The following is a 16,802-nucleotide window of genomic DNA, read 5'->3' as shown; positions in this document are numbered from 1 at the left end:
AAGGACCCGAGAAAATGGGAATTTTAAGTCAAAAACTAGAGAAGAAGTTGTTACGTGTTGCCCCAGCAACCAAACATAACACAACAAGGTATTTACTCTGAGACATTGGAATATGTTCAAGTATCCAACAAAGCAAAATTTGAATGAAAAATGGTGAAGACATGGAAAATTCACAACTATAATACAGCAAAGAAGATTACGACGCATTTGTCTAAGAAGAAATACGCGTAGAACACTTCAACCAAGAAGCTCCATTGTGGTGAGTATACAGCTCTCACACACATGACGAGGACGCAGACGCAGAAACCAACCTACATCTGATGCCGCCAGCACCAGCTGCTGTTCACCGGTGCTTAGCTGGCTCTACATCCGCTCACCTACACAATGAGACTTCTACGCCAGGTGAGCATGGAACAAAACTTTATTACTTTAGTACGAAGTGGTACACACTGTTGAGTGAACTTTTATTGTGTAATTATAGTACTTAAAGTTAGTTTTAAATGTTTACTACGGCTAAAGCATATAAAAGCATGGAAATTATAGTTAGCAAAGAAACACTTGACTGGGCTGAGTTGTTAAATTTAATCAAAGCTCAGAGTGCGACTCTAAGTTTGGTACATTCTCAATTAAATGCTCAGAGTCTTTAAGTTAAACTCATTAGATTCGTAATTAAATACCCAGAGTGAAGTTTTGAATGCTCAGAGGGAAACTCTAAATAGTCAAAAGACCGAATTTGATGCCTTAGATAGTGAAGCAGAGAACTTAAAAATAGATTTAAAGAGTGAAGTGACTAATTCCTTGACCATTAATGTAAATCAAATGTTTACTGACCTTAGTCAGAAACGGAATGACAATTTCCAAGATTTATCAAGAAGGTTAGAATTTAACACTGAGGACAGGTGTAATAATGTGGAATCTGAAATTAATGCTAAGTTAGGAGCTTTTGAAAATGTGTGCTAAGTTAAGTTTAATGCTGTAAAGCAGGGATTGAATACTTTGAAAGAGAGTGTAGATAAGAATAATGAATTAACACTGATATTCAATCGCAGATTACAGGTGTCAGTACACGAGCAGATAATGTAGAAAGAAATTTCAAAGAGAAAGTAACAAACTCTGATATCATAAATGTAAGTAGTTTCGAGGAACAATTTGAAGAAATTATAGATCGAAAAGTTAACGAGAGAATAACATCTGGGAATGTGTCACCTATTCCTTCTAAATGATTAATGGAAAATCTCATATAAGATGTGAAACAAATACTAACAAAGAGATAGAGGGGCTGGCCAGTACTTACCTCAGCTCAGTACAGCCGATAGATACACATAAAACAGAACTGAAAATTTACATTCCTAGCTTTCGGAACTTTGTTCCTTCATCAGGGAGGAGAGAGGGGAAAAAAGGGAAGAAGGGAAAGTGGATTCAGTTACTCACAACCCAGGTTATGAAGCAACAGGGAAAGGTAAACAGGGAGGGTAGCAAGGATGGAGGCATGGTTGTCAGAGGGAAGCCAAAGATATTCTACTGTAAGTACTGTGCCAGCTTCAACCAAAGAGGATGCATACAGAAGTAAAGAGGTATATAGCATAAAGATACACACAACTATGTAGGATGAAAAGATGCGTGAATGGCTAAAGAGGAAAGGGAAAGAGGAGAAGACTGAAAAGTGAATGGGAGTGAGGTTGTTTAACGTAGGTTCAGTCCAGGGGGATGGCGGGATGAAAGGATGTGTTGGAGTGCAAGTTCCCATCTCCGCAGTTCAGAGGGACTGGTGTTGGGTGGGAGAAGCCAAATGGCACATACGGTGTAGCAGGTTCCTAGGTCCCTAGAATTATGCTGGAGGGCATGCTCCGCTACTGGGTATTGGGCATCTCCTAGGCGGACAGTTCGTCTGTGTCCGTTCATGCGCTCAGCCAGTTTGGTTGTTGTCATGCCGATGTAAAAGGCTGTGCAGTGCAGGCATGTCAGTTGATAAATGACATGTGTAGTTTCACACGTAGCCCTGCCTTGAATTGTGTATGTTTTACCAGTAGCGGGGCTGGAGTAGGTGGTTGTGGGCGGATGCATGGGGCAGGTTTTGCAGCGGGGTCGGTTACAGGGGTAGGAACCGCTGGGTAGAGAAGGTAGTCTGGGAATATTGTAGGGTTTAACAAGGATGTTACGGAGGTTAGGGGGGCGACGAAAGGCAACTCTGGGTGGTGTGGGGAGAATTTTGTCAAGGGATGATCTCATTTCAGGGGTTGACTTGAGAAAGTCATATCCCTGGCGGAGTAATTTGTTGATGTTTTCGAGGCCAGGATAATATTGGGTGACAAGGGGGATACTTCTGTGTGGTCTGGGGGTAGGAACATTGTTGTTGGATGGGGAGGAATGTATTGCTCGGGAAATCTGTTTGTGGACAAGGTCTGCAGGATAGTTGCGGGAGAGGAAAGCACTGGTCAGGTTATTGGTGTAGTTGTTGAGGGATTCGTCACTGGAGCAGATACGTTTGCCACGAATACCTAGGCTGTAGGGAAGGGAGCGTTTGATGTGGAAAGGATGGCAGCTATCAAAGTGAAGGTACTGTTGTTTGTTTGTGGGTTTGATATGGACATAGGTGTGGATGTGAGCTTCAACAAGATGAAGGTCAACATCCAGGAAGGTGGCTTGGGTTTTGGAGAAGGACCAGGTGAAATTCAGATTCGAAAAGGAATTGAGGTTATGGAGGAAATTAAGGAGTGTTTCTTCACCATGAGTCCAGACCACAAAGATGTCATCTATAAACCTATACCAGGCCAGGGGAAGCAGCTGTTGGGCCTTCAGGAAAGCCTCCTCCATGCGGCCCATGAAGAGGTTGGCATAGGAGGGAGCCATCCTGGTTCCCATGGCCGTTCCCCTGATTTGTTTGTAGGTCTGGCCTTCAAAAGTGAAGACCTACAAACAAATCAGGGGAACGGCCATGGGAACCAGGATGGCTCCCTCCTATGCCAACCTCTTCATGGGCCGCATGGAGGAGGCTTTCCTGAAGGCCCAACAGCTGCTTCCCCTGGCCTGGTATAGGTTTATAGATGACATCTTTGTGGTCTGGACTCATGGTGAAGAAACACTCCTTAATTTCCTCCATAACCTCAATTCCTTTTCGAATCTGAATTTCACCTGGTCCTTCTCCAAAACCCAAGCCACCTTCCTGGATGTTGACCTTCATCTTGTTGAAGCTCACATCCACACCTATGTCCATATCAAACCCACAAACAAACAACAGTACCTTCACTTTGATAGCTGCCATCCTTTCCACATCAAACGCTCCCTTCCCTACAGCCTAGGTATTCGTGGCAAACGTATCTGCTCCAGTGACGAATCCCTCAACAACTACACCAATAACCTGACCAGTGCTTTCCTCTCCCGCAACTATCCTGCAGACCTTGTCCACAAACAGATTTCCCGAGCAATACATTCCTCCCCATCCAACAACAATGTTCCTACCCCCAGACCACACAGAAGTATCCCCCTTGTCACCCAATATTATCCTGGCCTCGAAAACATCAACAAATTACTCCGCCAGGGATATGACTTTCTCAAGTCAACCCCTGAAATGAGATCATCCCTTGACAAAATTCTCCCCACACCACCCAGAGTTGCCTTTCGTCGCCCCCCTAACCTCCGTAACATCCTTGTTAAACCCTACAATATTCCCAGACTACCTTCTCTACCCAGCGGTTCCTACCCCTGTAACCGACCCCGCTGCAAAACCTGCCCCATGCATCCGCCCACAACCACCTACTCCAGCCCCGCTACTGGTAAAACATACACAATTCAAGGCAGGGCTACGTGTGAAACTACACATGTCATTTATCAACTGACATGCCTGCACTGCACAGCCTTTTACATCGGCATGACAACAACCAAACTGGCTGAGCGCATGAACGGACACAGACGAACTGTCCGCCTAGGAGATGCCCAATACCCAGTAGCGGAGCATGCCCTCCAGCATAATTCTAGGGACCTAGGAACCTGCTACACCGTATGTGCCATTTGGCTTCTCCCACCCAACACCAGTCCCTCTGAACTGCGGAGATGGGAACTTGCACTCCAACACATCCTTTCATCCCGCCATCCCCCTGGACTGAACCTACGTTAAACAACCTCACTCCCATTCACTTTTCAGTCTTCTCCTCTTTCCCTTTCCTCTTTAGCCATTCACGCATCTTTTCATCCTACATAGTTGTGTGTATCTTTATACTATATACCTCTTTACTTCTGTATGCATCCTCTTTGGTTGAAGCTGGCACAGTACTTACAGTAGAATATCTTTGGCTTCCCTCTGACAACCATGCCTCCATCCTTGCTACCCTCCCTGTTTACCTTTCCCTGTTGCTTCATAACCTGGGTTGTGAGTAACTGAATCCACTTTCCCTTCTTCCCTTTTTTCCCCTCTCTCCTCCCTGATGAAGGAACAAAGTTCCGAAAGCTAGGAATGTAAATTTTCAGTTCTGTTTTATGTGTATCTATCGGCTGTACTGAGCTGAGGTAAGTACTGGCCAGCCCCTCTATCTCTTTGTTAGTATTTGTTTCACCTATTCCTTCTTCTGAACTTAATGATACCAGGAAGGGTAACTTCACCTAATGTGGTATTAACTAGCGAAGCTGTGACTGATTTACAATGGGGAGCTAATTCAGGGTTATCTAGACAATTCCCTAAATTTAAGCTGGACAGAGATGTTCATCCGACCCATTTCTTAAGTAGATTTAACCAAGCATTACCAAAATATTGGGAAGATTCTAGGAAGATCGAATTTGCTGTGGTGTACCTTCTAGGGGAAGCCTCAAAATAGGGTACAGTAAATATTGAGAATGTTTCATCTTGGGAAGACTTTCAAAAGAAATTTAAAGAGAAAGACTGGTCTGCCAGTGCACAAGAAAAGTTAATTTCAGATCCATGGAACCCAGGCGGAGTCATGTATCCCCCAGGGATGTTAACATTCTGAGTTAACGGGCGGAGTGACGACTGTCGGATCCCGAGTTGTTCTCGGTTTTTCTTCCAAAACAGTTTTCTTGCACTGAATTCCTTTTAAATCTAAAACTATCCTATAATATTATTGCTTAAAAAACCGGATGTGACCGTAAAATGGAGAACAACTTGAAAGAATCACAGAAATAAAGTGATATCTAGACTAAATAAACTGAATAGACTATTATATTTATGGATAATATAATATGATATGACTAGTTAAACAACTGTGATACCACAGTGTACAGATTATCTACTTTGTATTGAGTACTTTATACCCTTTATAAGATGTGATGTAGATGAGAGGGTTTGTATAAATTTTGAAAGGCGTAGGTATTGTAGATAAGACATGAACACACAATTACACACTAGAAAGCCTGTCACGATGTGAGAACCACCAAGTGTTGTAGGGGAAAATTTGGGTACATCTAGAAATACGCACACAAATACAGGAAGCTATGACGGTTCTACACCGAATATGCATAAGAAAAGGTGTTTATAAACTAAGAAAGAGGCACGAGCAGAGAGAGAAAACGGAAGCAGGAGAGAACGTTGATCATGCTGATCAATACAAAATGTCAGTATAATAAATACTCTAATGAATTTGAAGGATAGTGGGACATGAATAATATATGTTGACATAGTATCTATTGAAAGTATAGAGGTTGATAAGTAAAGGAGGACTCTAGGGAGTAAGTGATGTATTAAAGAATAAATGTGAAGCCTAAGATAGATTTAAATACTTCTCAGAAAATACTTAATTATGTTACACATAGAAATGTATACTAGGGTAATGAACCGTGAGGCCCACTCAGAAAGGATAAGGGGGGGCGTACCATGCATTCAGTAAGTATAACGGGCAGACATACTTACATGGAGATAGGCTGATCTGTGGCCTAAGAAATAGGGATGTTTTATAAGGGGTGTACCTACCAGAATGAAAAGAGGAAGTGCTCTCATAGAGTCAACCCACAAGCAAGGTACAGTATCATGACAAAAGTCACAAATTTTGTAGGTATTATTCTGCAAAGTACACTCCTGGAAATTGAAATAAGAACACCGTGAATTCATTGTCCCAGGAAGGGGAAACTTTATTGACACATTCCTGGGGTCAGATACATCACATGATCACACTGACAGAACCACAGGCACATAGACACAGGCAACAGAGCATGCACAATGTCGGCACTAGTACAGTGTATATCCACCTTTCGCAGCAATGCAGGCTGCTATTCTCCCATGCAGACGATCGTAGAGATGCTGGATGTAGTCCTGTGGAACGGCTTGCCATGCCATTTCCACCTGGCGCCTCAGTTGGACCAGCGTTCGTGCTGGACGTGCAGACCGCGTGAGACAACGCTTCATCCAGTCCCAAACATGCTCAATGGGGGACAGATCCGGAGATCTTGCTGGCCAGGGTAGTTGACTTACACCTTCTAGAGCACGTTGGGTGGCACGGGATACATGCGGACATGCATTGTCCTGTTGGAACAGCAAGTTCCCTTGCCGGTCTAGGAATGATAGAACGATGGGTTCGATGACGGTTTGGATGTACCGTGCACTATTCAGTGTCCCCTCGACGATCACCAGTGGTGTACGGCCAGTGTAGGAGATCGCTCCCCACTCCATGATGCCGGGTGTTGGCCCTGTGTGCCTCTGTCGTATGCAGTCCTGATCGTGGCGCTCACCTGCACGGCGCCAAACACGTATACGACCATCATTGGCACCAAGGCAGAAGCGACTCTCATCGCTGAAGACGACACATCTCCATTCGTCCCTCCATTCACGCCTGTCGTGACACCACTGGAGGCGGGCTGCACGATGTTGGGGCGTGAGCGGAAGACCACCTAACGGTGTGCGGGACCGTAGCCCAGCTTCATGGAGACGGTTGCGAATGGTCCTCGCCGATACCCCAGGAGCAACAGTGTCCCTAATTTGCTGGGAAGTGGCGGTGCGGTCCCCTACGGCACTGCGTAGTATCCTACGGTCTTGGCGTGCATCCGTGCGTCGCTGCGGTCCGGTCCCAGGTCGACGGGCACGTGCACCTTCCGCCGACCACTGGCAACAACATCGATGTACTGTGGAGACCTCACGCCCCACGTGTTGAGCAATTCGGTGGTACGTCCACCCGGCCTCCCGCATGCCCACTATACGCCCTCGCTCAAAGTCCGTCAACTGCACATACGGTTCACGTCCACGCTGTCGCGGCATGCTACCAGTGTTAAAGACTGCGATGGAGCTCCGTATGCCACGGCAAACTGGCTGACACTGACGGCGGCGGTGCACAAATGCTGCGCAGCTAGCGCCATTCGACGGCCAACACCGCGGTTCCTGGTGTGTCCGCTGTGCCGTGCGTGTGATCATTGCTTGTACAGCCCTCTCGCAGTGTCCGGAGCAAGTATGGTGGGTCTGACACACCGGTGTCAATGTGTTCTTTTTTCCATTTCCAGGAGTGTATAAATTCCATCAATGACTAGCATATTATGTTTTGTAGAAACAAATGAGTGTCAAAAGAACACTTATTTCACCCAGATTCCTATAAATAATTAAAATATTACATACTAGGTAAAAGGTAGTACAAAAAGATAAGAATGGAAAATAGATTACTCATGCGTAATAAACACCTGAAGTTTTCGATTGAAAAAGAAAATACAGAAAAGAGAGAAAGTCCTAACGATTCCTAAATATTACAAAAGCTGACAAAAACTTTGAGCGAATGCTCATGTCTTAATGTTAAAGTAAAATAAGAAAAGAATAGAGAAACAATAAGAGAAAGACTGTTGTTGTAGAAAGGAGAGATACGTATATAAACCTATGTAAAAAGCATGTATATTAAGATATGAAATGTTATTATGAATGATATTACTTGCGTAATGATTATGTATAAAATATTGTGTGTTCGATCTGAGGGGGGAGGGGGATATGTAAATTCTATAACCACTCAGCCTTCTACTATCTCAAACACATGATATTCTAGATACGATTGTGGGATGGTAAAATCCTACCTATTGCATATCACATGTTTGTGTGTGCAGGTTTAAAATCAGTTGCAGGAAGAAAGTAGACGCGGTGGCCGAACAGCACCGACAAGTTATTGTTGGGCAATCCATAGATGTTTTAGAGGAAGAACTATACAGTTTTTATGCAGCTCTGTGCCTATTGTGTCATTGACTGTTCTTATGTGAACGAAGAACAGTTGAAAAAGTAATCTTAAAAACTCGTAATCCAGCCTTGTTAAAGGCAAGACCCGTGTTATGATTTATGTGAAGTAGAGTCATGGTTATTAAGTCACTCTTTTATAAATGTACTTAAATTTGTTTCTGACGTTGGATGGAGCGAGTGACTTACTCGAAGTCATACATGTATTTCGAAAGTGAGAATTTCATTCTGTATGGAGTTCAAATATACCACTGGTTGACGAAAAGTAAAGTTCACGTATCTACTTATTTCGTAAGTAGAGAGAAAGGCTTAAATATTCCTGTATGTAGCATCATTCTATGGAGACCAGGTCAAGAGAGTTTTCCAGTTGCCAGCTAGCCAGCAAAGAAGATCAGATGAGAATCTCAAGTAAGTCACCTTGTATAAAAGAAGTGGGAAGTTTGTAAGTTCCTTCATGCTTTAAATTGCTGTCAAAAATGTTAGAATATCTGTAATAAACACCAATTAAATGGTGCCTAGCATTTCTAATGTGCAAAAAATTGTGAATCACCTAAATCTTACACTACAAATATTGGAGAAATGGAAAGTTCTATTGAAGTGCAGTTCTGACAGAACAGATTGGTAGTCAGTTCATATTTTTACCCAATAAACAGATTGTAATAATGTTTAAAAAGTGTATTTTTTGAGTAAATATACATTAGTTTAAATGGAAACATGCCTGTTGACACTAACAAACAAATTAGGGTAAATTAGAATGTCTGTAGTGTTTGTTGCACGATTCTAGTGAGAGTCATTTACGAGATATCGTATTCGAAAACCTTCCGTACCAACACTTGTTTGTGCCACTCAACGTGCAAGTCAAATAGTGTGTGGTAGTCCAAGCAGTGTAAGAAGAATAAAGTTCGTTCTTGTACAGTGTATGCGACAAGATATCCCAACAAACATAAACTATCTTGGCAAGTATTTATCAGCATCTTCAACTAGTAACGTGAAAGTGGTAGTGTAGGACTTGGACAATGTAACAGAAGGAAACAAGTGACAACAGGGGAACGGTGTTGTTGCTGCTGCTGTTGCAGCTGATCCACACTTTAGTTCCCAAGCAATTGCATGAGGAAGTCAGGAGTCAGCCTATGTATTTTCTATCAACGTAAGTCCGATCCGCATCACATCTATCTCCACCAAGTGCTGCATGAAAATGATTATGAGAATTGTGTCAACTTCTGTACATGGGCATTAACGCAGGTTACTCCAGATGTATCATGCACCTCATTTAGTGATGAAGCCACAATTACCAATCATTGCCAGGGACTGCCAAAACATGCGCTACTAGTACGCTGACAATCCACGTTGGCCTCACCAGGTGGAGTGTTAGTGTCCATGGAGTACAAACTTGTTGTGTGGGATAGTGAACTTTAAGCTCATCTGTGGCACCAACATGGTAGCTATCCAGCCCATAGTGTATGAAGTACTACAGCATGCCTTCACAAATTTTTTTCCAGCTTGTTGGACTGGACAGAGAGGACCTGTACCTTGGCTGGCCTGCTCCTCAGATTTTTTTTTTTTATTGAGAAAGTTGAAAGATGCTGTCTACAAGGACATACCAACTACACTCAAACTATACCCAATGATATGCAATGATGTATTACTGCAGCCTGATGGGACATCTCCACTGAAATGCTAACAGATGAGCAACAGTTTTCCATACTGGAAGCGAGTATTGCCATTGCCTGTGGTCATTTTGAACCCAACCTGTGTTGGTCAACTGTGTTTTTCTTCAGTGTGTGCTACCATAGGTGTTGTACAAGTGTTGGTGTGGGAACTTTACCAAATGCAATATCTCAGAAATGACTTGTGCTAGAATCCAGCAACAAACACCACGACATTCAAATCCCCTAGTTTTTTAATGTTAATGTTGATGTTGATAGTCATTGATCCATTTGAAAAAGTGTACAGTATGTTTGCACAAAAAATACACTTTTTAAGTGAAACTTCCTGGCAGATTAAAACTGTGTGCCGGACCGAGACTCGAACTCGGGACCTCTGCCTTTTGCAGGCAAGTGCTCTACCAACTGAGCTACCAAAGCACGACTCACGCCCCGTCCTCACAGCTTTACTTCTGCCAGTACCTCGTCTCCTACCTTCCAAACTTTACAGAAGCTCTCCTACGGACATTCTGGAAACACCCCCCAGGCTGTGGCTAAGCCATGCCTCCGCAATATCCTTTCTTTCAGGAGTGCTAGTTCTGCAAGGTTCGCAGGAGAGCTTCTGTAAAGTTTGGAAGGTAGGAGATGAGGTACTGTCAGAAGTAAAGCTGTGAGGACAAGGCGTGAGTCGTGCTTTGATAGCACGGTTGGTAGAGCACTTGCCTGCGAAAGGCAAAGGTCCCGAGCTCGAGTCTCGGTCCGGCACACAGTTTTAATCTGCCAGGAAGTTTCATATCAGCGCACACTCCGCCGCAGAGTGAAAATCTCATTCTACACTTTTTAAGTATTATTACAATCTGTTGACTGGCTAACAATATGACTCCCTGACTACCAATTCATTCTGTGAAAGCTGAACATCAATAGCACTTTCCACTTATACAGTGTTTGTGGGGCAAGTATTTGGTAATGCATCTTGTATACTGTAACCACAATTTTTTGAGTTTGAAATTTTAAACATGACTGTGACTTGCTTCAGTTGTTGCTGTAGATAATGCTTTCCTTTACGTGATCTGAAGATGGCCATTTTACGAGTCTATACTAGTAGTCGTTTTATCTGTGTGTGCGAGGTAATTATAATGCTTATTAAATATTGCACAACTCTGGTGGATCACTTATGGCTTCATTCTCACACATGATCGGGTATAACATTTTGAGCTTAGAAGCTTCTATTTTGTTGCTAGTGGTGCCACTGGATACCTCAGCACATGACATAAATTTCCAGATTATAAATGTGAAAGTTTCAGAGAGAAAAGCGACCAATGTGACGATCTGGCATTACGTCATTACGAAAGCAAATGACGAAAACGGGAGGTTTTCTTAGGTTTTTACTACATATTAACACTTTTTGCATTTTCTCATGTAATGTGGCTGCCAGACCTCGCTTCATGCAACATCTTAAGGTCCTCGGTCAACTGCAAGGCACCAGAACCGGCCAATAATTTAATTTTCGATAACTAAAACTTGACTTGTACTACTTCTTACTTGGCGATTGCATCTGTAGTGAAATTCGGTTAGTGGGCTCTAATTGTCCTTCACCTTATGATACAACTCCCATTTCCTCCTACATGATATTCTAATGGCATCAGTTATCCAAATTGGTTGCTTATTAGTACTGCATAATTGCCTGCAAGTTGTTAATGGGAAATAGCTATCAAAGAAAGTGCTAAAGGTTTGAAGAAACACATTATACTTGTTGTTCGACTTGTCTGAACTGTAGACTTCTTGCCAAGTCTGGCCTTCAAGATTAGCTTAAAGTGTCTGCATTGCAAGTGGATGCAAATCTCTAAATTTTTGTTCATTACTTTGGGATATCACACAACCTTGATTCCTTTCACTCTTACTATATGTGCATCGTGATCTGACAGGCCATTACTAATTTTTCTCACACTGTGCCCTTCAAGTAGAGAACAATCTACATATTGTCTACAAGGGGTGTTCCTTATTGATTTACGCTTTATTTATTCCCATCATTCAATCTACACCATCTGATGCACCATTACAGTTCCAAGTGTGTAGTACTTTTGATATATTTGTAGGTGGCATAACACTCCTGCACAGTACAGCCCATTTTCCCCAACTTCTGTCCTTATGCAAGCAGACAACATGACAAGTGATCACAAAAGGACACTGCTGGGACAACATGGTTTCTGTGGAAGGAGGGTGTAAATATTGAGGATATTCACAGGTGTTTGATGGTTGTGTGTGGAGAGTACAAACAATCATGAATAACCATGTACAACTGGGTAGATGGCTGGAAAAGTGGCCACAGGTCAATGAAGAAAGTAACCATTTCTAGAAGGAAAGTGACTGTGGTAAGACCAGTGGAAGTGGAAAATCATATTCAAGAGAATAGGTACATCACATTCACAGAACTGGACTTGCCAGAAGCTCTCTGCACTGCATAGTACACAAACATTTTAAGCTCAGGAAGGTGTCTGCCAGGTGGGTTCCCAAATCCCTGAATTCAGACAAACACAACAGCACAAGGACATAGGTAGTGATCTCATTCATCACCACAATCAGGATCAAGACAGTTTCATGCCCAAATGTATGACTGGCAAGACTTTACTCCACTCCCTTGAGCTGGAGACCGAAGCCCAATAAATGCAGGGGGAGCGTAAGGTAAGCACCCCATTCTGTACAGTGCCTTCAGTGAAAAAAACACGGCCACCGTCTTCTGGGGCATGGATGGATTATTGTAATTGACTGGCTGGAACCAGTGACCCCTATTAACAGCATGGTGTAAGTGGAGACTCTTCATAGGTTATGCCACTCACTACAGTAGAAACGACCAGAAAAATGGGTGAAATATCTTGGAACACAACAACGCTTGTTCCCATAAGAATTGGAAAACTATGACTGCCATTGCTGACATGGGGTTCCAGGTACTCCTACACCTACTGTATCCTCCTAACTTAGCCCCTTTGATTACCACCTATTCAGGGCTACAAAGAAACCTCTGTATGGACATCATTTCGCAGTGATCCAAGAAATGTGAGCATCTGTCCTGCGGTGGGTGTGGCTGGCTCCCAAAAAGTGGTTTGAGGAGGGCCTACAGAAGATACCACATCAGTGGAGCATGTTTGTGCCCAGACCAAGGCCCTTAGTGAGTGAAAATAAAAGTGTAAATCAATTTGGAATGCCCCTTGTATGTTTGTTCTACAGTTTCCAGAACTCTAGTTGGAAAGTATACTGTTTGTAGGAGGTTGCAAGATTCAAGTAAATCAACATATACCTCTACAACTGTCAACCACTTCACCAATAGCTGACATCCATGTCAAATTGCTTAAAATACAAATATGAGACACAACAAGTTGATTAACTCACCAATGTCTGAATAATTGAATCCTTGCGGTCGCTTTCTGCCTTCCACCTTTCTGCAGTGCTACAAGCTTCCGCCAGTCGTCTAGCCAAATCTGCACCTTCTCCCGTCCCAGTGGTTGTCTGTGCTCGCAACAGCATATTTTCATCCCTTAACACTGACGTGCTGGATTGCAGTTCATCATACTGCACCTATCAACATTCAAACACAATTTCAAAAGATGTTGAAGGCTGTGAAAACACAAAAAATTTCTTTGCATTTGAATAAATCTAACGCATTGCAAACATAGGAATACTTATGAAGTTTTGAAAAATATTACTGTCTACAAAATAAACTCTATTAACAGCAGAATGGTCCTGAAAAGAAAATCTGATGATAGTCATTTAAAAAATTACCAGAAGACCTAGATCAGACCACCTACCTAATTTTGTTTGAAGAGACATCTCTGCTATTCCTTCTGATATCACGGACAGGAGAACATACATTCAGATAAAGACCAGTGCATTGCAATTAAAATGAATCAACACACCATAAAACAGAATATCTCAGCAGGAGACGAAGCAGTTGAAATTACCATCTGCTAATGAGGAGGATGCCCACTATAGGTGACCAATGGTGCTTTCAACATACGTGGCACGGTTTCCACGAGATTACTGATGATATTTCAAGAGACTTTTTCAAGATCCTCAAGTAGCGAAACCTGAGTATTGTGTAGCTGTAACACATTACTGCATATAGAATCATGAAAAACTTCTCTACTATTCTTATAAAAAATGTTTCATTGTAACTCTTGACCTGGATCCTCTACCACACATCAAACGATTTGAAAATTGTATGTAATGGTATGAATAAATCACTTGCTGGTTTAGCATATCACCCATGAACTGAGGTCTATGCTGATGGGCACTTTCATTTAAAAAAAAGTTCTCAGAATGAAACTGGTGTTTGTAACTAGCGGCTAATAGAATGCAACACACAGGCCCAAGTAATAAAATAGTATATTTACAAAGTTTTAGAATAAAGTCCAAAATCACTCTGGACTAATGACTGCAATTAAAAGAAGTGTATTTAGGGGAGTTGTGGATTTGATTATCTACTAAAGGGGGCATTAATTAAATGCCAGGAAATACACAGGCAGATCTTATAATGTAGCTTGTTTTGTCCAAATACAAGACAACAATTTTCTAGTCTCAGCCACAGGTGGATTACAATTTTATTTATCACATTCAAAAGGACTTTCATCACTGACAGCAGTCTTTGATATGAAAGAGCCCACTTGTTTTGTGCCTTTGACTCAACTTTAATCTGGTGGTGCCACTAATAATAAGCCAAGAACAAAAGCACAGAACATCTCCAACAGAACCATACCAAGGAAACAATGTGATATTCAATCCAGCCTCCGGGGTTGTGTGCGATTTGCTTCAGTTACTAAGAGCTAACCTTGTACTAGCTTAGTCCTAAAGTAAACACACTACTATCTTATGAGATCTTCTGCAAATAATCCTGGTATGGTTTCGCCAGAAAGTTTTGAATCTTTCTGAAGGACTGACAGCGCTTGTTAGTTGGTGGTGTTTGTAAAGAGCGTACAGGCTTCTCCAATGTATATTTTGTTGGGACTTTATTAGGAGCACATGATACAGTAAATGCCACGAAATATATTAAAAGCAAATGCTATAAAAGGAAAAGTTGTGAATACATGGCCTAAAGATAACCTTAGAAAAACCACCACACAGGGAAATGCTGCCCACAAAACAAAACTTAGCGTAAGCAGGATATCATCTACACCTACAAATTCTTCATAAGTAGTGCCTAGCAATGAAGAACTGAATTTGTAAACTCTCAAACTTAAGGCCAGAATAATGTTCACCAATTAACTATATAAACTGTGGGTTGATGCCAACTATAATATTGTCTAAATATAGCATAAAAGACAAAGTAAATTTTGTTGGGTGATAGTAGATAATTATGTTCAAAGTATAGTACAGTAATAGTAAAACAAGTGCTCAAAGGTTCTCATATGGCAGTGAAGGACTACAGATCTGTGGTAGTTCAACCAATGTTACTCACAACAATGGTTTGCATGTTATTAATGCAATGAGAACAGCTTTACACTACATGAAATGCACCAATATAATTGTGTTTGACATTTCCAACAAGATAATTTAAATCAATATTTATGTTTTAACAAAGTATGGGGCATGCAGCTTTCACAAGATTTGAAGCAGATTCCCTGCTAGTACATACTTTTAAAAATAAGAGCAATCAAAAATTTGAGCCTACTTATATCTTGCACCTAGAGTCAGTTTGTCTATTACAACAGCTTTACATTCAAGAATGGTAACTGACCAGATATATAAAGACCACACAAAAATAACTGACACCACTATCTGCCAGATTCTTTATGGTCTCTCTGACCATTATCAACAAAGACTCACTATTAACATTGTATGTACTTCTGAGGTTCAGGGGGCGTTACAGAGTGGCATTCCTTTATAATAATAAAAACTGTAAGACTGTAATGCATTTACTTCTGAAATGAGTAATATTTATGACAAAAAGACCAGGGTTTTGTAGATAAGACATCTATTTATAATACACAGTGTATTCCTAACATCACAGCTAAGCAAGACAGATGATATGAAGGGTCTAAACTGAGTATTACAGACAGGAAACTGAAAGTTGTAAACACTTATCTCATGTGAAATGTGATCCAGAATGAGTAAATCACATGAAACAAAATACAATATGGAATCTTTGGCACAGGAGCATAGTGTGGTATAAAATACTCAAAGAGCTTAAATCTAGGTGCAAAATTATTGGGCAGCATTGCTTGCCCAAATAGTGGGTTACACGGATATACTTGCTGGCACAAGCAACATGAGCTGTGGTTGTTGATTTCTACTCTATTACATGATCAAAGTGTGTCAATAGGTAATTATTTATCATCCTGATGTAGCTTCCTACCTTCCATGATCCACTCTCACAAACGCACATGTTGTAAACATTTCTTCTTCTGTTGGCCAGAGGTCATGAAAAATAAAGCACTGTTTCTGTTTGTTTCCCCACCTTGTCTGTTACTTGCAGTTGCACTGCATTTAACTAGACATGTCTAAGATTTGACAATTGATAGTAGCCCTTTATTACCTGTCTTATGGCTGAAGCTGTGCACACATTGACAGTTTGATAGTTGCCATATGTACAAGACTGAAAAATATTATTACACTGCTTTATATTTTCTCATAAGGAGAGTGATCCTAAGTGCAAAAATCTTAAGTTTACGTGATCAGGTGGATGAAGGAGTTCTATTTAACAAAATTATGTGGAAGTACAACAAAAAGTGTTACTGACAGAATTGTGAGCAGTAAAGGCTTGTTAAGAAGTTCCTGTGTAAATCTCTTGAACTGCTAAAACTGTCTTTGAATCCTGTCATATGATATCTTCCACAAGGGTGTATATAAAATGTACATCTTTCTCATTTTAGATATATGAACCCTGAGCCAACAGTGCAATTCTAAAAAGCTTTGAGGGGCTTCCATAGTTCATCAACACGTGAAGCATCATGCAGTATGGGGATAGGTATTGGCTGTTGTTAATAACACGACAATGAATATGTACATCCTAGCTAACACTCTGA

At 41.6% G+C, this 16,802-nt stretch overlaps 1 protein-coding gene across 2 annotated transcripts in view; it reads right to left on the bottom strand.

Moving 5' to 3' along the window:
* The window catches only part of LOC124595535 (general vesicular transport factor p115), a 213,011-nt gene that overhangs the window by 63,550 nt on the left and 132,659 nt on the right, over nt 1-16,802 (bottom strand). For both annotated transcript variants that reach the window (XM_047134304.1, XM_047134303.1), the window contains exon 14: nt 13,174-13,359. In XM_047134304.1, the coding sequence (XP_046990260.1) occupies nt 13,174-13,359 (186 nt within the window). The remainder of the gene's footprint in view (nt 1-13,173; nt 13,360-16,802) is intronic.

The sequence above is a fragment of the Schistocerca americana genome, chromosome 2 (genome assembly GCF_021461395.2).
Source record: "Schistocerca americana isolate TAMUIC-IGC-003095 chromosome 2, iqSchAmer2.1, whole genome shotgun sequence".
Taxonomy (NCBI): Eukaryota; Metazoa; Arthropoda; class Insecta; order Orthoptera; family Acrididae; genus Schistocerca; species Schistocerca americana.
This window is presented reverse-complemented; position numbering and strand designations above follow the sequence as displayed.